Here is a 21,065-nt window from a genome sequence, read left to right on the forward strand (position 1 = left end):
AAAGAGATCTTTTGTGCAGCACTGTGAATATTACATATATATATATGTTTTTATTTTTCTCAGTGAGTCTTATTAAACTGTCTTTTCTGACTTTAAAGCCCCAGAACCTGGCTTCAAATCTATATTTCTCTTTAAGGACTAAATATGTTACACTCATGTTTCTGTCCACCTGGTCTTTTAGCTCGGTTGTTGGTCTGAAATAACTCCTGAGAAAAATATCTAGCTCTTTAGCTTCTACTCCGTCCTGTTAACAAGCTAGCTAAAAATTAAAATTCAGTGATTTAGTAATCCCCATGATGATGGAAAATAGTAAAAACATCTTTGCAACATTCTCCTTAACAACTAAAGTAGATGAGGACTTGTCAGGGTGCACGCTAACACTTTTAGCGAAACAGCACCAAGATTTTGGCTTAGAAAATGGTGGCAACGTCTTTTGAAATCAATAAATTTGGGATATCTGGGATTCAGGAGATGTAGATTATGCTTGATGAGGTGTATGGAGCCATTTTATGTTTCTTTCTGGTGTTTCTTTAACACTTTAAAACGAGTCCCCATCTACTTCAGATGTTTAGGCGAATGCTGCAACGCTGTTTTGTTGTGAAGCTCCTGAAATGTTTTGTTGACTACGAAACTCCCCTCTGACTTTCCATCGGCATTGGGGTGAGCAGATAATGACTGAATTTTCATTTTTGGGTGAGCTGTTCCTTTAATATAAAATTGCCCCTTTAAGTTATGTATACATGTTATTTGTGGAAATTCTTTCGATGCATATCAACGACAGATTTGATGGATTTCTTCAACTTTATTCACTTTGCATAATAATTGCTTTACATCGGAGTGTCACATTATCTGCACATTCTTTATGTACCTGAGATAATTGGCCAAACAAAACACGTCATGTGACTCTTTTCTTAAATAGGCATCGCACATTTGGCAACTGCACTTACAAAATGTGCCGTCAGAAACACTTAATCGCAAACAAACCAAAAAGGAAGAGAAACGCTTCTTTCAGGATGTGAAAGTCTGGCCCGACCAGTCAGTCAGTACATTTTGAAACCGTGCAAGCTATCGAAACCCCACTATCTGGTCAGGTTTCACTGTTTCACAACACACCGTATTCATTTTCTACATAACAGGCACGACAAAGAAATACTTTAAAATAACCTTTAGGTTAGTGGTGAGTTTGCTCTCACACACTGACAGGAAATAGTTTATATGTAAGCTTGTCAGTGAGGCTGTTTGGGTTAGCAGTAATATAAAAGGCTTCATCTCAATATACTACAATGACAATCATGACCAAGAAGCACCATTATGCTCAGTGCACTCAGTTGTGGGATAGAGCCTGAGGACTGAATACTGCTACACCATAAAGAACTAGAAAAACAAGAGAAAATTCAAACTAAGTCAATAAATATACTGTATGTGCTGGCATTCACTAAAATACGGTGTATAAGTGCACTTTCACAGTTTCACAAATCATATATTGTTCATATTCGCCCACAAACAAAACACACAAGAAAAAACAAATCATGTAAGTGCTGCCTTAAACTCTTTGGGAAACCTAATGTAGCGTAAATGAAACTAGCTCTCAGAGGAAGTTAGGCCTCAGACTGAAAGGCCGTCAGCGGAGTATGACTGGTAAGGGTTGGTTAGGCACAGGGTTATTGCAGCATTTTGTGTCATGTTAATTCCCTCTCTGTGTTTTTGTGATAGTCCCTTTTGTTTGGTTAAAATGCAGTCACAAAACTTTCCCTCATGGATTTGTCACAGCATCCCAAATCCTTTGGCGTAAGTGATGGCCTTCAGGAGTCTTTCTTTCAGTTTTTCCTTGGAGGAGTACTCTGGGAGCAGCAGTGCATTAAAGCAGGTGTGAGACGTTGGTAGCCTGAAAGAAAAGGATGAAAAGTAAGAAAACGCTGCTGAGCTTGGCACCCAAAAAACGGGATGAACGTGAACTGAGACGAGCTTATTATGTCAATTATTCCTGAAAAGATCCTGAAAAAATATATTGAAATGAAAGCTGACTGTTTTGTACCTGTCTGTGTCGGAGCCATTCTTCGCGATGATCATTTTTAATTTGCCGAGTCCGCCGACTGGTGCCCTGTCTGTGCCGGTGGTGAACTGAAGAAACAACCTCTTCTGCTCCTCTCCGAACGAGTGAATCGTTTCCCAGAAATCTCTGTGCAGAAAATAAAAGACATTAAACAGAAATGATCTGACTGATAAAATCAGCGTCAGTTCTATAATGTCAGCAGCTTCCTAAAACATGTTTTTACATCAATAATGTTCTGTGTATGTGGAGGAACTGGAAGTTGGGTCACTCACTTGATGATTTGACTGTCTTTGCTATAACCTCCATCGTAATCTGTTGTCTTTTCAAGCGCCTCAAAGTCGAGTTTCTGTGAAGAGATTGCTCTGTAAGTCAGAAAACACTGGCGACAAGACAGTAACAAAAATCAAAATGAAGGTTTGTTCCCTCACCCTGCTTCCACAGATCAGCATCTCTACTTCCTCAGGTCTAAACAAATATTTCAGCGGGGACTCCTTCGTGACCATTTGGAAACCTTTTTTGAAGGCTTTGAATTGTCTCTCCACGCTCGTGTTCAGTATGTACTCAGTGTACAGGTCCACAAACTCCTGTGAATTACAGATGTAAAAGGCAAAAACACATGTTAAATGTACAGAAAAAGAAACTGCTCATTATTTACTTTCTTTAGTAACTGCAGTGATTATGAACCTTTGACCAACAGTGAGTCAGTGTACTCTGTGTCTTTTAAGTGATGTTTCTATACAACTTATCACAACAGAGGAAAGACAACCTACAGGATGTATCATCATGGGAGTTCCTGTTGCTGCACTTATAAAATGTACATCAAATAATCATGTAGCTGGACATAAAAGAACCTTATCATCCTTTACACGGAGCACTGTTGTGGTGTTAACATGAGGGATGTAAGACACTTCACCTGTCTGTTCTCCTCGGTAACAGGGATCTGTTCTCCGTCCTCCTTTAAATCATGTAAGACCGGACTTCCGAAAAGGTCCGTGTGTGATATCTGGAAGGTGAGCATCATGTCTGTCTCTACATTGCCCGTATATTCAAGCAACTCCTTCAGACTCTGGAATAGAGCCTGCAAGAAGGACAGAAGAGACCTCTGCTGGTCAGGAAAGACACTGCAGGTGCATAAAGTAAAACAATTTAACTAGTAGATGTCGCCATGAAACGTCCCCTGATGATGGCTTAAATTAAGAATATGATTTTTTGTATTACAAGTTTTCAGAAATTGTATGTTTAAATATGCAAATGACACATAAATATGTACTAAATCACATACAGTTCAAGAGCTTTGGATGTTGGATATCTATTGTCGCTCTATAAATCAGTAAATACTGTCATCAGCCTTAAAAAATAAAACTTTTTTTAAAAATATAAATCAGGCTTTAGATGGCATATAAAAAAAACTCCTCTGTAAAAACCTTCAGAATATAAATGGGGATAAACCTGGAAAATTTGGTGGATGTAAGTGCTACTGAAGAAGAGATTTCTGGCTCAAAGTATGAGAAAAAAAACTTTGGGAAACGTACTTTGCTACTTTCTCCTCTCAAGAGTTAGTTGAGACGATTTAAACTGATTTCATGTCTGCTTATTAAATAAGAAGCTACAGTCAGATGACAGCTGGCTCAACTTACAATAAAGCATAGAAATAACTGGCCTGGCTCTGTCAAAAAAGTTTCAGCACCTCGGAAACTCACTGACATGTCATATCTCGTTGGTTTAATCAGTGAAAATGACGAATCGCAGTTTTATGGAGGTTAAATATATATGTGTTTGTTGGCCTTGTCAATGACTTTCCTGGAGACTCCACCAGCTTGCAGTTGCTCCTCCTGCATCCAGTCTTGATGTTAAGCTAAGCTAAGCTAAGCTAAGCTAAGCTAACTGTCTCCTGGTTCAAGCTGAAGGTTGTATCAATCTTCTCATCTACAGTAACAATCAGCAAAGGAAGCAAATGAGCATGTTTCCCAAAATGTTCAACCGTTCCACAAGTGCTACAGTCTGATGCTTGAAAAAAGCTGCTCTGACCCTCTGAAAACTGTACAACGCTGCAAAATGTTCTTGATTTTAACGCTGACACTTCTACATACAGAACTGATGTATTGTTTTTCACTGTGTATTAACTTTGGAGAAAGTTACTGTACTGGATGTGAGTCTGACAGGTCCAAGTAGGTCCCTTTCTTGCCCATGAGTTTCCTGTAGACAACCATAGGGAAATGTACGTCCAGGATGCAGTTGTTGTAAATGGCGAGCCCCAGGACAAGTCCGACGAGAGTGTACTGCGCTTCATTCTCCAGTGAGGACGAATTAAACCAAAAAAGTTTTGTGTCATCGTCGTAGGTGAACATTCCTGTTCAGAAAGACAGGAACAAACGTCAGGAAAAATATATACACTTTGTGAAATACTTGCAGTTGCTTTCCAGCCGAGAGTTAGATCAAAAGATTGATACCACTCTTATATCTGTAAAAGTAATATGAAGCGACAGTCATTAGCTTAGCTTAGCACTCAAACTAGAAACAAGGGAAACAGCTTCCTTGGTTCTGGCCAAAGGTAAAAAAAAGCTCACTAGTATCTTGCTGGACTTAGCCAAGCTAGCTCTTTTCCCATTTCCAGTCATAATGTTAAGCTAAGCTATAGTGGTACAGCTTAGCTTAGCTTAGCTTAGCATAGAGTGAGAGAGAGTCTTGGTAGTTGCCAGTTTGTGGGGAAAAAAATGTAAAAGTGGCTGATTACTACAGAATTCTCCCAGCATACTGTACTGCCATATGAGCTAGCATTAGCAACGTGTGCTAACAAGCTTTTGCACCATTAGCACGCAAGCATTAGCAGCATTAATGTGAGGAGCTAGAGTTAACAACAGCGGTGTTGTGACATGAATGCAATGGAAGGGGGAGATGGAATATCATCGCATGTGAAGCAAATCACTGTACAATTGCGATTTCATGTCTCACCTATGTCAGGATTGAAAATTTCCTCCAAGACCAACTGAAAGAACTCCTTTGAAACCCCTCCCTCGTCAACACCTTGCTCCCCCTCAAACTCAACAAACAGCTGCTTCTTCAGGTCCGACGGGTTCTCCATGGAGATCATCTCCAGCTGCAACATAAACACAGCAGGACTCAGCCTCAGTTGGACCTCCCACGCACATGCAACAGTAACGTATGATGCTGTAACTCACTCTGACGAGGGCGTCGTCGATGATGTGATCTCTTCGTACTTTGAGCTTGAGATAAGGGTTGGGCTGCTGGCCCTGGACCATGCTGTAGAGGGCCGTGAGGCGGCGCTCGCTGTACATTCTTATCCTGTTGTCGTAGTACAGTCCTTGGTTCTTGGTGACCACATTGAGGATGAAGGGGCAGGTCTGGAAAGAAAACTTGGTTTCGGCGTTGACCTTAAAGAAGGTGAAATCCTTGTCCATCTCCACCACTTCGTTCAGTGACTCGTTAATAAAGTCCTCAAAGGGGATGAGGGGTTTTATGCTATCTAAAGGTCTGACACCCAGTTCTTTCTCCAGAGGATCGACCCGAGGACCTTTCTTATAGAGCTGCTCCTCACCCAGCATCTCATGCAGGGTGAGCTCATCGGACTCCGAGTCTTCGTCGTCGTCCTCGTTGTGCTCCACATTGACATCACCAGCCTGGATACTTGCGTAGAAGACGACTTTTAAACACTGGGTCGCAGTCACCACAGTCTCATCATCATTTACCAGGTTTTCGCCGTCGTACTCATTGCTGACTACTGTGAAAGTGATGAGCTGCTGGAAGGTCTCCATCATGCGGCGGATGTGTGGGAGATCGTACTTGGACCAGATCTTTGACAGCCTGGCGAGCGCGGTCACCGGCAGTTTGCTCATTGCTTTGCAGAACTGTGGCAGTGCAACCTCCAGGTACTCCGGGCTGTGCAGGTTACTGTTCTCCATCACGATGATGAAGATATTCAGGTAATCTGGGTTTGTTTCGTACACATCAAGGTATTCCAGGTCAAGTTCCATATTTGGAGTGAGGTAAATGATTGCGTTCACGAGAGCTGCCTCCACCTGGTCGATGGTTAGGAGTCTGTCATAGACTCTCCTCACGGCGCAGATGTCCACCGTAACCTCACAAGGGTCGGACATTTCACTGGTGCCCTCGTCAGCAGCTGCCGAGGAAGCACCCATCGCTTCTGAGGTCTGCTCACTCTGCTTGTCCACATCTGTTGGTTTTAAAGAGTCCAGGTTTTCAGTAGTGTTGGGTTCATCCTTCCTGAAACTCTTCATTAGGGACTCTGCGTTGGAGAAAACCCTGCCAATGACGCGGACGAGAACAGAGTAGTCCCCTTCCTCCTCGCAGGAACTCAGGAGCATACATACAGTGTTTTCTGTGAGGTGATGAAGATCTGGGCCAGAACAGTAAAAGAAGAATTTAATTAAAACAAAGAATGATTCAAAAACAGCATCCAGAAGAGTCTGAGTCGGGTTTACAGTACCTGAGAAGTCTTCTTTGTCGCTCATCTTACTGTCCAGAAGAGAGTTTTCATGGGCACTGGAGTCTGAGTCTTTCTTGGAGGGGTTAGGATTGCAGAGTTTGGCGTTAATCTTAAACAGCTCGAGTGCCTTGGCGGCGGCTGCATTGTTATCCAAAGGTTGAAAATCACAGCATGATGCGCAAAACTCATTCGTGCAGTCGCCATTTCCACAGCCGTCTGTTAACTGCCGAAAGTAGCGCTCAATTAGATGCTTTGCAGCCGCTCTGTTCCTGCGTAAGATATTTAAACAGGAAGTCTGATGATTTAAAGTTGTCAACGGTTAGAAAAAAGAAGCATAAACACATTCTGGCAATGCAAATAATAAAACAGGTCCAACAGAACTGAATATTGAACGAGCACTTGGACAAGCATTCCTACTTTAAAGGCTAAGACAAAATGAAACAGAGACGGGAATCAAATCAAATCCTCAGATAGAAATATTAGTTTAACTAAAAGCATATTTATTAGTTTAGTCTAACTAGGTCCATCACAGTGACTTACATTCGGCTGGATTCAGGTTTCCTCCTTCAGGCCCAATTTACAGTCCTCTGAAAGAAACATTCAGCAATTATGTAAAACTTTTTCTACTGTGAACATGCAGCCGATCATTAAAGAAGGCTGAGGCCTGATTCAGATACCTGATGGCTGTGTCAGGCGACATTTTTAAATGATCTAATTCATTTTTTTTCCTTCAAATTTTTAATCCGGAATGAGGCGACAAAACTTGAGTGGTGTCTTAGTCTTTTTAGAGCGATAGCAACCATTCATGTCAGCGTGTGTGAAGAGTTTAGTGGTCACACAGCTACTCAACTCAGTGTCATGTAGTTGGTTTTGGTTTATGATGGACAGCCAGGTAGCCGGATATCTGATTTCATGCATATCAGGGTACAACAACAACCTCTGATCTAAATATATTTTTAGGCTATTATGTGTAACTCTGATTGCAGTGACAAATATTGCATTGCCCAATTTCACCATACTGTAAACATGTTGTGTTCAGATAGTAAGTGGAGGGTAATGCAGTTATTTTCTACAGGACATTATTGGAAAAGTTGAAAATCCTGTAAGAGTTTCTGATTGGGGATTGTAGAGCTTTTACCCTCTTTGTAGTGATTAAAGCCCAATCAGGGCTGAAATATGTGGAAAAAAGCCTCACATTCAGGTGTTTGTCCTGTTTGTGGAGGCAGCAGCGAGCTTGAAAGCAGCTATATCATGCAAAGGGGCACTATGTAGTTTTGGAGAAACTGGAGAATTTAAATATTTACAATATTAATGAGGTAGAAAGTAAGAAAATAAGGTCCCCTGAACACTGTTTGAAGCTAGAAAGGTGGCAGGGTCCGCCACAAAGTAAAACAGTATGAAATTGTGTTGCTCTTTAAGCCTTTAAGTCCTCATCAAGCGTTAGATAGTGACTATTTACATGAAAATCTTCCAAGATGATTACTTTAAGGTCACTTTGTTCATTCAGTCGTGAAAACAATGAGGATCTTTCACTTCTGACTGAAATGTCTTCCTCAAAAACTACACAGTGCACCTTTAATGACACACACAGAAAGACAAACACCAAACTGTCTCATCTGTCTTTGTGTATTATTGAGCCTGGCTGAATCACAACACACGACCAACGTGACTCTTCTCAGAGCTGCCAGCTGACAGTGACGAGCTGTCACACACACACACACACACACACACACACACACACACACACACACACACACACACAGGCTGCTAGTTTCTGTTAGCTAGCTAGTTTCTCAGGTTCACCGCCGAGCTAAGGACGTGAACACAACATGAAAACAACGATGCTCAGCCTTCATGCTCAGTACTAACCTGTGATTTGAACAGGGATACCGTCCTGCCTGTCTGTCTGTCTGACTGCCTGCCTGTCTGCCTGCCTGCCTGTCTGTCAGTGACAGTGCAAAAATCTCCTGTCAGTCTGAAGCTGCTGCTGCTGTTTCAGCCACATTCAGTCCGCTTCAGTCGCTCCGGCAACAAAAAAAAAAAAAAAACAGCCCACCTTCAATTTCTGCAGCGACACGTGAGTAAAACAAGGTTCAAGTGTGACCGCGTGTAAGTCTGGACACTTTTTTTGTTTATAGGTCAGAGCAGAGAAACCTCCTCCTCTACCATCTTGTAAACAAGAACGCGATGTATCCCGGCATGCAGCGCGGGGCTGTCAAACATCATGCCCCCCCTCCCTCCCCCCCTCCCTCCCGCCTGCAGCACGAGCCACGCAGATACTCCCGAAATAAACATTATTATAATTAAAAAACAAACAATATAAAACAAAATGGCGGATTATTCCCTCCACTTTCAGTGATTTCTACGTGTTTGATTTGATTTATGTTTTTGAAAAGCTGTGATTTAACCAAACAGGAAGTCGGTTTGAGTGACACCTGTTAGTAAAATAACACAATTCATTCACTTAGGCTTTTTTATTTTTTTTTTTATTTTTAAAGTGCAATAAATACACTTTAACTTTAAAAGAAGACAACTATCTACGAGCTTAATGTAAAGCAAATCATCTTTGGATGACATAGACACTTTACTCCTACAAAATAAAATGCAGGCCCATGCACATTGAACAGTCTGCTTATATTCAGAGATGTTCCTGATTTGAGATCATTGAATATAAACGTTAAAACAAAGATCACGACGTTCATGATTTTAATATCTTGATATGAATACCACAATGTGAAAGTACTCCCTGCTTTGTTACTGAGGTAAGTACAGCAGTGACTATATGTGCCCTTTTAGTGTTGTATTATCATATATTATATAATTTGATTGTTTGTTTGTTTTTTAATTTTGTATCTGTCAAGATGTAGGTAATTTCAGTGACTAGTACATTTACTCAAGTACTGTACTAAGTTTAAAGTCAATTTTCTCACACTTTATACTCACTTTGCTGCATTTTGGAGACAAATATTGTACATTTTACTCCACTACATTGTTTGATAACTTTAGTTGCTGGTTAATTTGTAGATGGCATGCTACTTCAGAGCAAAAAATGCACATTTTTAAATGATTTTATCAGTAATTTGATAGAAAAAAACAAACAAAAAAACACATTCCAATAACCAGAAAATGCTCAATATCACATCTGATATTCAGCCAAGCTGATAATCCATCAGCTCGTAATATACCGTCATATTTACTTTAACTATTACGTTTGATACTTGAGTACATGTATTGTCAGGACAATTATTTTGATAATTAAATCCATTTAAAGGAGCAATATGTAAGAATTTTAGTTGAAAATCTTAATGTATTAACTCAAATTATCAACAGAACGTGAAGACATAACATTTACATTATCTCACTTACTTTATATAGTTTTTGGTGATTTAATTTATAACAATGCATCATATTTAAAGGTGCAGTATATGTAAGAATTGGCCACTTGTCAAATTCATACTCCAAACAAAAAGGGGCAACATATCATCATAGTAGCTGCTTACTGCTGCTAACTGCAGCTGCTGTTAGCCAGTAAGCTCAGTTAACCATGCAGGCAGCGGTCGTATTAGCCGACTCGAGCTCGGAGCACCAGGGACGTGGCAGCTATCACTCTACAAAGTGGCTAGGGGCTAGCTGGTTAGCATGCTAACTTCAATATATATCTACGCAACACAACACATAGAAATGTTTCACATAATTACAAAAGGGTTATTTTTCTATATGCTTTAGATATTTTTGGGATGTTTTAAACACATTCTTCTACATATTGCACCTTTAATGAGATAATAGTAGTTTACATGTGTAAAAATGAAACACAAGCAAATAAATGTAGTGAAGTGTGAAATGCAGTGTTTCCTTATAAAAGGCAATAAGGTCGAGGTACAGTACAAAGTAGCCTAGTGTACCAGTAAACTACAAATACTGTAGCTCAAAAAAATTTGCTTAAGTACAATACTTGAGAAATAGAGCTGTTACATTTTACCATTGGCTCTCTGTATGAGTTTTCATGATTTCATGCACACTTTGGCTACTTTTAACTTGTGTTTTTCTTTTGGAAATATTTGAATGTACCTACTATTGGCTATAGCATAATTACAGACATTCCTGCCCCTGTAGACTGAACACTGAGCTGTTCATTCATCAATTTGTTAAATACATTCAGCATCATAAATTACTCAAATCATACACCTCTGCAAAAATCCACACTAATGCGACAGAGGTCAAAGTGTGACGTGTTTGAAACAGCAGCTGTGTTGATGAAGGCACAATCTCTAAATCATTTTCATAAACCATAAATCAAAGCCGACATATATGGCAGGTAGTCAGACCCCCGCCATCTCATTCTGCAATAGGTCCTTGTAAATTATACATTATCTAATCCACGTGCGTTGCTCTCATGGTGCTGAGGAGATGTTTGTTATTCTGTCAGCGTCCCAGCCTGATATGGAGTTTTACACTTCGTGTGACGTTTGGTTTCTGTACCCATCAGCCCTTTGTGTCACACCCAACACTGAACATTACCATGTGAGGTAAATACAGTGGTAATACATGCTGTGTTGAAATGAAAATATACTCACATTGTGACAATAAGTAGATTATTAAGAGCGTTTTCTAGAAAGTTATCAGCCAAACTCACAATCCTTCTGTCTCTATTTGAATGTACAGATTTAAAACCGCACTGAAGAACATGTCTGCAGTAACACACATGAACACAGGAGGTCACTGTAGGCACAGAAAGCATCATCAACTATTAACTCACAAGGTGATTTCTTTTTATATTTTAGATTATTTATTTCACATTACACTGGAGGTAAATAGCAGACACGTTGTTGAGTTAAGATAAATACCTCAACACTACCTTCACAGGTGGTTCAGGACAGTGACTCCCAAACCCTTTGACCTTGTGACCCCTAACTACAGGCTGTATTACAACAACTAGTTGATAACAGTTCAACCTTAGATTGTTTTATTTGTTCCTGAAAAGCAAAACTATCTAGTAAATCACACCAAAAACCAAAAAATAAAGGAGGAAAGCTTTGAAACCAGGTTCTCACCCCGACCTGCTGGGACATGTAAATGCTGATCAATGAATTTAAAGTAATATACCTCCAACCAGGGCTGGAGGGTTTCTCTAAAAATGTACTCTGATATAGTTTCTAATTAGCTGTTAACAAATGAAGTCAGTAATGTAATCCAAGTATCACAATAATAAAGTAATGTAACTTGATTACTTTCCATTGCTTTTGCTTTACCCTAATACCAAACATGTAACTAAAGAGCCGTTGTCTGTGAGAATACACACTTGTGTATTAGTAATCCTCTTTTTTCACTGAATGTGTCTGTAATCTAATTACTTTTTTCCTCTTAACCTTTTATTGTATCGAGTTTATGTAATCCCATTACACGTATTCCATTACTCCCCAATTCTGCCTATAACATCATAAAAGACCAGAGAGAACTCCTGCTTTTGATACCTAATATATTTATATATTAGCCATAAAACAATGAGCCCCAGGTTCTGGGAGTAGAAGTCCACTTTATCATGGCTCACAGCTGAAGCACGTCTGCTGGATTAACATGAAACTCTCTAATCAGTCACTCATCAATAAAATAACTCTGGTTCTTTGATTAAAAAACAGTCAGAGGTACAAGGATGTGCACATAAAAACTTTGAAATAGATGTTAAAAAAGACTCGCAAGGTGAGTTCTGGAGAGAGACATTATTTTATTATATTATATTATTATTATATATAATACATATGAGCACTTCTTTCATCCCTCTGTAACACTATACATGTTTTATCTAACACTGATCTCGACTACAGGGTTTCCTCTGAGTCATTTTTTGGGTGCAGAAAAGCTTTACACATTTGTACCTCAAAAATATTTAAAATGTTAAATATAAGGTTATAATATAATAATATTACAATATAATATACAATATAATTGTTTTAGCAAAATAACCTGTACTTCCTTTGAAAAATGAAGTCATGCTTGGTATGAAACGTCCCAGTGAAACACACATATAAGATACCATGTATAATTTCATAATCCTGATCCTCTTTGTCTGTTATTTTGTCTGAAGACACGTTACCAACAACCAAAGAGGCGTCCACACTGATGCACTTATTCACTCAATCACAGCTGCAGCTCCATTAATCTGCGCTGTAGCCTGAGTTTTACACTCCAGCGCACACAGGAAACCCGCTTCATCATTTCCAAGCGACCTTTCTGTCTCAGGTTGTGTTACGTTTAATGTCTCAAATGGAAGGAAATGAAGCAGGTTTAGCAGCCGCTGATTCAGGTGAAGCTCTAACACTGAACATTAGCTCACACTGGTGGTCATTTCTTTCTCCTGTGATAATCTACGGTGATATCATTCCCCCTCCCAGCCATTTGATATGGATTAAGAGTGCCTAAAAATTGACATCATCACGGCACGTCTCCCTTTTTTCTGGAACATATCAATTAACCTCGATTGTACAGTTGGCAGTTTGGGAGCGTAACTGCAGGGTGGTGCAGGGTTCAGCAGAGGACACCGAAGGTTGCATGTAGGACACGTCTGTCAGAGGAGCGCAGGATTATTTTATCATGCTTCTTAAGTGATTCCTGGAAGAGTGCCCACACAGCCGACACAGACAGGGGTCAGTCAGGCAGTCAGGACAAGACACGGTGTCCTCTGTGATCAGGATACATGAACATCTCTGATCAGCCCGCTCACCTCTGGCTCATTAGCTCAGGGGGGGTTTTCAACAACTTCAGCAGAATATGAGCGTCGACATCATCACGACAGGAAGAGGACGGTCGACTGAAGTGTTTACGAGGCACAAAGAAGGATTTTGCTTATAGATGCCATTTTTTGCAGCATGATTATCTTCTGTGCAGGATATATTAGCTCTTTTTTCTATGTTGAGTTTGTTGTGTTATAACCATTCATGGTCCTCAGAGGATCAATCCGACTGACTTTGACGATCCCCTGACTTTTCCGGTGGCACCATCATAAGGTTGACACTATTATTATAGTATAATACTATATATTATTATACTTAATATATCATTATATTTTCTACAGATGATCCCCAGATGATGAACCCTAAGGAGTCTCGGATGACACCATGAGTTTTCAGCTAGTTAACACTCATCCAGTATGATATCTTAAAATCTCCAAGACAGTTTGGCATAATATTTTGTTCAGACATTCATGTCCCCCAGAGGATGAATCCTCCTGACTTTGCTGATCCCCTGACTTTTTTCCGGTACCACCTCCACGAGGTTGACACTTTTAGTATTTAGTGAAATATGTCAACAGCTAGTAGATGGATTACCATTCAATTTTCTACTTCTAGATATACTTGGTCCCCAGATGATGAACCCTAAGAAGTCTCAAATTATCTCATGTCTTTTCATCTACTTTTCACTCATCCAGTATTATATCTCAAAATATACAAGACAGTTTGGCATAATATTTTGTTCAGACATTCATGTCCCCAAGAGGATGAATCCTCCTGACTTTTCTGTTACCACCTCCATGAGGTTGACACTTTTTAGTATCTAGTGAAATATGTCAACAAATACAGGATGGATTAACAACTTCCAGATATCCTTGGTCCCCAGATGATGAACCCTGAGGAGTCTCAGATGATCTCATGACTTTTTGTTCAGTTATCCAGTATGATATCTCGATATCTGCAAGATGGTTTGGCATAATATTTTGTTCAGACATTCATGATCCTCAGTGGATTAATCCTATTGATTTAGGTCAAAGCATGCTGAGAGTTGTGATATATTTATAGTGAAGAGAGGGCAAACACCATGTTTGTCCACTGGAGGGGCACAGGAGGGTACTTGAGCTTTCAAACCCCTGCACGCACTGCATGCAAAACGTGTTTGCTCTTCTCCCGACTGGCTTTGGTAAGAGTTTCATTTAGAGGCTGATCGACAGATGGTTCATCCAATAACTTGCCAAGTTGGCTGGTATTTTTTGAAAGTGTCTGCCCTTTTAAACAGTTTCTAGGAACCACTTAGATGCTTCCTCGTCACAAACCATCTGGCACTTCAGGTAAAACCTTGCTGACCTCCAGCGGTTTATATTTTATCTTTAACTCGCCTTGCTGCAGTGATGTACAGGTGTACTCCATGACACTATGACATCACTGCTGGGTGTGGGTACAGTTGCAACAGAGCACACCTCAGACCACACCCATCAGTAATGCTGTCTGTGGTAAGACTAGACCTAAAACCTTCAACCCCAAAAGGGCAAATGAAACACTTCCTCTCAGTGTGGTCGCCGTGCTCTTTCTGTTTATTGTGTCAGAGGGAAGTCAGACTTAAAAAAGAGCAGTAGTGCTTTGGCCAAGCAGAACGGAGCCTTACATTGTTTCCACCAACTGGAAGACAGATGGCCCTGGCTCGCAAAAAAGACTTTATTTGTTATTCGGAAAAAGAGGTGATGTGGTGAAAATCTCTCCACTGGTTGTGAATGAACACATCTTCAGGTCCTGTGCAGAGGAGAGGCTGCAGGGCTTCTTAACACATAAACAATTCCCATAATCCAGCTCTCTGACGGCTTCATGTGAGCAGATTATATACGAGGCAGCTTAGGAAATTGAAAATGTCCTGATTTAAGCTTGTTAAAACAACGGGTCATGAAGCAGGTCGAGGCCACTTTAATGACCAGAATCAATGAAGCTCCTCTATGATAAAATGCAAATCAAAATCCATTAGCTTCAGCAGAATTAGTCTTCTGTCCGTCTGTCTGTTGGACTGCAGGTAATCAAAAAAGTCATTAAAGGAAATGAAAGAAGACTAGTGGAGACTGCGAGGAGAGAGAGAGAGAGAGTTTAATTATATTATCAATCTTTTACATGAATTTCCATAACGCAATTATGTGACCAGTGTGACAAAAATCCATTTTATTGCATGTGCCGCTTATCTAACGCCACTGAGAGGAGATAAATTACAAAAAGAAAACGGTGTCGTGCAGAGACCAGAGCTTTGCACAATGGCACAAAAGTTTCCACACTTACACGTGCAGAAAAAAAACAGCTGATCAATCGAGGCTGCTTTACACTCGGGGCTTTGAAAGAGATGGAGAGAGCAGCACCGCGAGGGGAGAGGAGTCATCATTATCTCTGTGTTCACACCAGGAACCTGCTCTTGCAAAGTGCAGCAGCGGCGGCGGTCAGTAATTTGGCCGTCCCGCTGCAGCATCAGCAGGGCCTCGTCCGTCCCTTTTCCCTCATCGTGCCCTAAAAGAAACATTAATAATGTCCCCCCCCCCATCGCAGATGTTACGCACACCAGGCGAAGACAAACTGCTGCAACGCCAGGCCAAAGATCATCCATCTTCTGAAGAGGGCTCTGTATCACACCTCTGTACAGATGTGTGAGCAGAGGGAGATGAACTTATGCAGATACGCTGTATGTCACTGAGACAAAAGACCAGCAGCTCCTTCAGAAAACCAGAGCCAGAGTTTCTTCGAGAGCAAATGTAGTAAGTAAGGTGAAAGGTCAAGCTCTACGCTCTACGGTGTGTGTTTTTACCTCTCAGCATCATGTGTGGTGGATCCTGTGGGGCTCAAACCATCAACCCTGGCACTGATACTATCATGATCTACCCGCTGGGCTACACAGAACTATCACACTGACTTAGAAACTAATTTGAAGGTGTCTGTCTTAATTTTATTGTACTCCGAAAGCCCATTTTTAAATTCAGGGGTTATCACTCTTCAGACAGCAGGAATGTGAAGCTCACTCCGTCTCCAAAGCTGCTGCACAAACCTTAAAGAAAAATGTCATCCAACAATGAAAATTCAGTCATTATCTCCTCACTCCCATGCCGATGGAAAGTTGGATGACATTTTGTAGTCTACAAAACATTTCTGGAGCGAAACAGCAGAACTGCCGAATTCTCAGAAACAACTGAAGTAGATGGGGACGTGTTTTAAAAGGTAAAAAAACACAACCATGAGAGCCATAAAAAGGGCTTTCAGGTGTAATTCAAACCTCCAGACCACAAATTGATTTAAAAAGACAATATTTACACCCTCAACGCACAACCTTTTTAGCTTAGCAGCTACAGTGAAGATTTCAGCTCAAAAAAAGGGTGTAAATGTCTTTTCAAAACAGTTTGGGGCAGACTTGGATTGCACTGGACGAGCTGTATGGACCCATTTTATGTTTTTTCCCCAGTCTTTTTCTGTTTTAAAACAACAGCAGCAGTTGTTTAGGAGAATGCTGCAACACTGGTTCGCTGTTTCCAATAATATTACTTATATCATTAGTAATACCTGTGCTTTCCATGGACAACTCAAAGGTCGGGCCTAGTCTGTAGCCGAGAACACACAAAAAATCTGAGACTCCCACTGTCATATTAAACAATATTCTACTATGACATTCTCTTGAGGCTTGAGGTGTATTGTAACCCAGTTTGTATGGAGCAACTTGTTGAACTAGTTTTTTACCTCACACTCCCCGAGAGCTCAGAATAAAACCCTGAGCGCAGCTCGACAGGCTCATTGATCAAGCTAGCGTCAACATCTGCGCTTTTACTGCAATAACACAAGACAGGCTGAGCTTCCAGCTGTGTACGGAGGTAAGCTCCGAACAGGTTTATTTACTTCCACGCCCCGACCTGAGAGCTCTGAGGTGCAGCACTTAAATGCAAAGACAATAAAAAAAAGAAATTGAGGACTTGAGACATTTTATTGAGCAAAGGGTACATCTTTCTGAACAAACAGGTAGCAAAGAATAATTACTTTATTATCATCATTTGTATTTTGTTCACAAGTAGCCACGGTGCAAATTACTTCCAGTTACTTGTAGGACAGAGAACTGGTAAGAAGAGCTTAAATATATCTGAAAAAAGAAAATAAACCCTTAAAATATAGTTTTTTCTAAGCTGGTGATGGTGTTTGCTGCTGCTGGGCTGCAGCTCTTCAGTGTTTCCAGCTTGCTACAACCCATTTCTTGAGCAGACACTGCATTATTACCTTGAGTGATACTGAACTCAGTGATTCAACAGCAGGTCATTTCCCCCCTGTGAGTCCTGCACACACAACATAAAAACATGAAACTTTACAGAAGGCCGACCTTGTAATCAAAATACAAATGACAAACCAACAAAAAAAATCGAGCTCGGATATGTTGAAGGCCGTGAGCGGTGAGAGAGGGAACGTTCCTGTGAGGAATTTGTGAGAGTGTTGGAATTCAGCAGTGAACACGCTCGAGCTTCGTTCTGGCACAAGAGAGCGCGATGCCAAAAAGCACAGAACAGACAGAACCTATAAAACAAAGTGGACAGACTGCGGAGTCAGAACGTGAACGACATGCCAGGAAAACAAACAAAAAAAAAACAAAAAACTGTGTGCAAACCACATAGCATGTAGCCTCATAAATATTCTTCTACACCAACACAAAAAAATGCTCCTCACTGAACAAAGATGCAGCGTCATCTTTAAACAAATACAGATTCAGCATCGTAAGCAAACTCGTAGATTTGTAATTTCTCATCCAGTGTTAAGGCACATTACTATTGCTTAGAAAATACAGAAATATAATGATCTTTGGTAAATGATACACTTTACAAAAATGTACTGCAATGACACAAGAGATACAACAATCATAATTAATATTAAAGGTGCTGCTGCTTTAAATGCTCAACAACTGAACAGTAGCAACTGTAGCATCGTTCCAACTGTTCATACTTTAGTTAGTTTGTGCATGATGACAAGTGCATCATGGGTCCTCTAAAAGGAAATAAAACTTTCCATCCTTTTCATACTGTGTCTGAGCACTGCACATGCCACCAGCAACAACGACGACAACGACACTTAATGGCCATTCTGAAATAATGCTTTCAAAAGTGCAAATTTTAAATCTTTGACATTTGGGAAAGAAGCTCCTTTCACCACTGAGCTTTTGGTTTACAGCTGAGCACCAGCAAAACTAATTAAACGTGGTTGAGATAAACTTAGCTCATGAAATAAACTGTTAAAAATTACCTTCAAGTAAACTTGTTTATGAAACGTGACGGTAGCTTGTTGTTAACCTACTGAACAGTGCTTCACGAAACAGTTTGGCATTTTGGGAAATATGCTTGAATGTGCTTTCTTAATGAGAGTTAGGCGAGAAGATTGAGACCACACATGCCTATATACTAAATATGAAGCTAGAGCTAGGAGACGATTAGCAGTTAGCTTAGCATTAAGAATGAAAATATGTCAAATAAAAAAAATCCATCTACCGGCATTTTTAAAGCTACTTACATGTTATATCTTGTTTGATTAATCCATAAAAATGCCTGCTAGCTCCACCTTCATTGACTGACACTGTCATGTTCGTGTGACAATGGTTAGCTTAGCTTGGCACAAAGATGAGGAGCAGCTAGCCTGGCTCTGTCCAAACATATCAACACATGCCTACTTGCACTCGTAAAGCTCAGTAATTAACTTGAGAGATCTCCATTTTTAATCTAAATAAAAACTGAGGTATAAAAATGAAACATTTGGTGATTTCTGTAGTGACTTCCTGTAGTTTGGCAACTTTACGTTGACGCCAAAAAAATAATAATTTATGTATGGCTTAAAAAAAACGAGCTACAACATATCAATTAATGGGCTTTAGAGGTGCTGGAAGGCGTTTTCTTTTTTCACATATGGACACAGCCATTTCCCCGTCACCCCCAGTCTTTATGCTAAGCTACGCTAACTGTCTCTTAATTTTATATTCAAAAGGCCGGGACAGGTAGGGGATTGCCGGTTAGCATGCTAACTTCAGTAGATATGTTTGCATCAGGACTGTTCTTGATAATTTCAGTTATTTTTTAAAATGTTATCCAATGAAATTCCTACATAATGCCCCTTTAATCTTCTGATGTAACTCTTCGTTAGAAAGCAAATTCAAATATTTCCCCAAAATATCAAACTACAACTTCAATGTGAAACTGGCTGGCACTGTGAAAACAGATCCAATGAGTCAGTGGACACACATACACACACGCACACACACACACACACACACACACACACACACACACACACACACACACTCAAACAGAGCATCACTTCTGGTAGATTCTCGCTGTATAAAGTTTGAAACGAACATTTCTTTGGTGATAATGCGTAATAATGACATTTAAGGTAAACAGCTCATTATTCAGTGGAATGTATTGAACGACAGAACAGCTATAAACACGCTTTTCAGTCTTTTAACATTAAGCAACAAAAAAGTTTGCAAATCCAGCAACGAGACTGAAACGTGCACTGAGCCAATGCCGCTGTTTGCTAATTTAAAGACACTGAAACATGTTTCCGTTGGGCCTTTAAACATCTCTTCTCAGGAATATCAACACGGATTCAAGGCCACAGTGGCGTCTGATCCAGGTCTTAATGCGTTTACAGGCGCAGCTGAAAGAATGAGCAGAGTACCAAAACGAGCTCCCTGATACGCCAGCAGTGGAAAGTCTCGACTCTGCTCTTCCTTCTTCTTCCTTTAAAACCTGATCAAGTACTGAGATGCATCTTTGTGATATAAAAACTTCCCAGGATTACAAAAAAAACGAACGGAAGATATTCCAGTTCTTCCATCTCCCAAACCTCAAAATATCTTTAAAACATCCAAAATATAAAGTACCTATTTGTATCTTTTATAAAAGAATCTCCTCGAAAAATACAATAAAATTAGACTTTTAAAAAAACTATCGTGCAAATTGGAAAAAGTTTGAGTGACAAACTTAAGACTGTCAGACATCACAAGGTGGTGTGCAGCGGCTGATCCGCCGCCTGCTCCGTCCTCTGCGCTGGATGAACGCTGTGGTCGGACTTGAGTCTTTCCTCGGAGCTCCTCGTGTACGTGACGCACTGGGAGTCTCCGTCGGGGGGCAGTTTGAGCTGCACGCTGCCTGTCTGTGAGAGCAGCGGCGTGGAAGTGATCCAGCTGGACAGACTCAGATCTGCTGCCTCTAAAGTCTTATCAAGACAGTCTGAGTCTTTGCTGGAAGGAGGATGAGGCCCCCCGGAGAGCGGAGAGGCGTCTTTGGTATAAGGAAGAGTGTCTATTTCTGTAGGAAGTAAAGTGTAGAGATCTGACAGGCCCCTCTCAGTGTCTTTGGGCCCCAGCGGGCTCCTCCCGCTCTGGTCGACTGTTTGTAAAATGGGCCCCTGTGATGTCTTGGAGCTGGGGAAGCTCCTCTGGTCTTTTTTATTGCAACCTTCAGGGGAGGGCTTAGTGAGGGACAGGAAGGGAGGCTTGGGGCTGAGCGGTGACCCCACCTTGACCCTGCTGAGGCTGAGGATGTTCCTGCGGGTTTCTGCAGGGAGTTTATCCAACTGTCTTCCAACTTGGACTGGGCTGGGAAACAGCGTGCCTTGACACGCCCTGTAGAAATATCTGGAAAGTAAAACAGAGCCAGACATCAGGACACACTCCAGCAATGAATGCCAGGCTCTCGGGATAAACATGAAAGGCATCTGGTACAGATATAATTCATGGCACGGGGTCGTAAATATTTGAGGAATGGCTTGTGTATTCAGTGAAAAAAACAAATCGAAG

The 21,065-nt window shown here is 40.7% G+C and overlaps 2 protein-coding genes across 3 annotated transcripts in view; both read right to left on the bottom strand.

Annotated features, from left to right (window-relative positions):
- Positions 1-782: 782 nt before the first annotated feature.
- On the bottom strand, positions 783-8,702 carry ube3a (ubiquitin protein ligase E3A). Of its 2 annotated transcripts, none has more exons than XM_073476681.1 (11): positions 8,388-8,702; positions 7,059-7,105; positions 6,519-6,787; positions 5,233-6,428; positions 5,006-5,150; positions 4,198-4,403; positions 2,967-3,131; positions 2,482-2,637; positions 2,326-2,399; positions 2,036-2,179; positions 783-1,885 (listed from the first exon to the last, which is right to left on the bottom strand). In XM_073476681.1, coding segments are annotated over exons 2-11 (2,478 nt in total). In that variant the 5' UTR covers positions 7,061-7,105; positions 8,388-8,702; the 3' UTR covers positions 783-1,764. The 2 variants fall into 2 exon arrangements, with proteins under 2 accessions (XP_073332782.1, XP_073332783.1); XM_073476682.1 differs by having other exon boundaries at positions 8,575-8,662.
- Positions 8,703-17,200: 8,498 nt separating this feature from the next.
- The window catches only part of atp10a (ATPase phospholipid transporting 10A), a 34,353-nt gene continuing 30,488 nt past the window's right edge, over positions 17,201-21,065 (bottom strand). Inside the window, exon 21 of the mRNA XM_073476785.1 lies at positions 17,201-20,903. Coding sequence (XP_073332886.1) covers positions 20,264-20,903 — 640 coding nt within the window. The 3' untranslated portion in view covers positions 17,201-20,263. The remainder of the gene's footprint in view (positions 20,904-21,065) is intronic.

Source organism: Pagrus major, chromosome 11, assembly GCF_040436345.1.
Source record: "Pagrus major chromosome 11, Pma_NU_1.0".
NCBI classification, from domain to species: domain Eukaryota; kingdom Metazoa; phylum Chordata; class Actinopteri; order Spariformes; family Sparidae; genus Pagrus; species Pagrus major.

Coding starts and splice junctions, on each gene's coding strand:
- ube3a (XM_073476681.1), bottom strand. Junction 2,400..2,481: donor TGCTGATCTGTGGAAGCAGG/GTGAGGGAACAA, acceptor ATCTCTTCACAG/AAACTCGACTTTGAGGCGCT. Junction 2,180..2,325: donor AAAGACAGTCAAATCATCAA/GTGAGTGACCCA, acceptor TTTTCTGCACAG/AGATTTCTGGGAAACGATTC.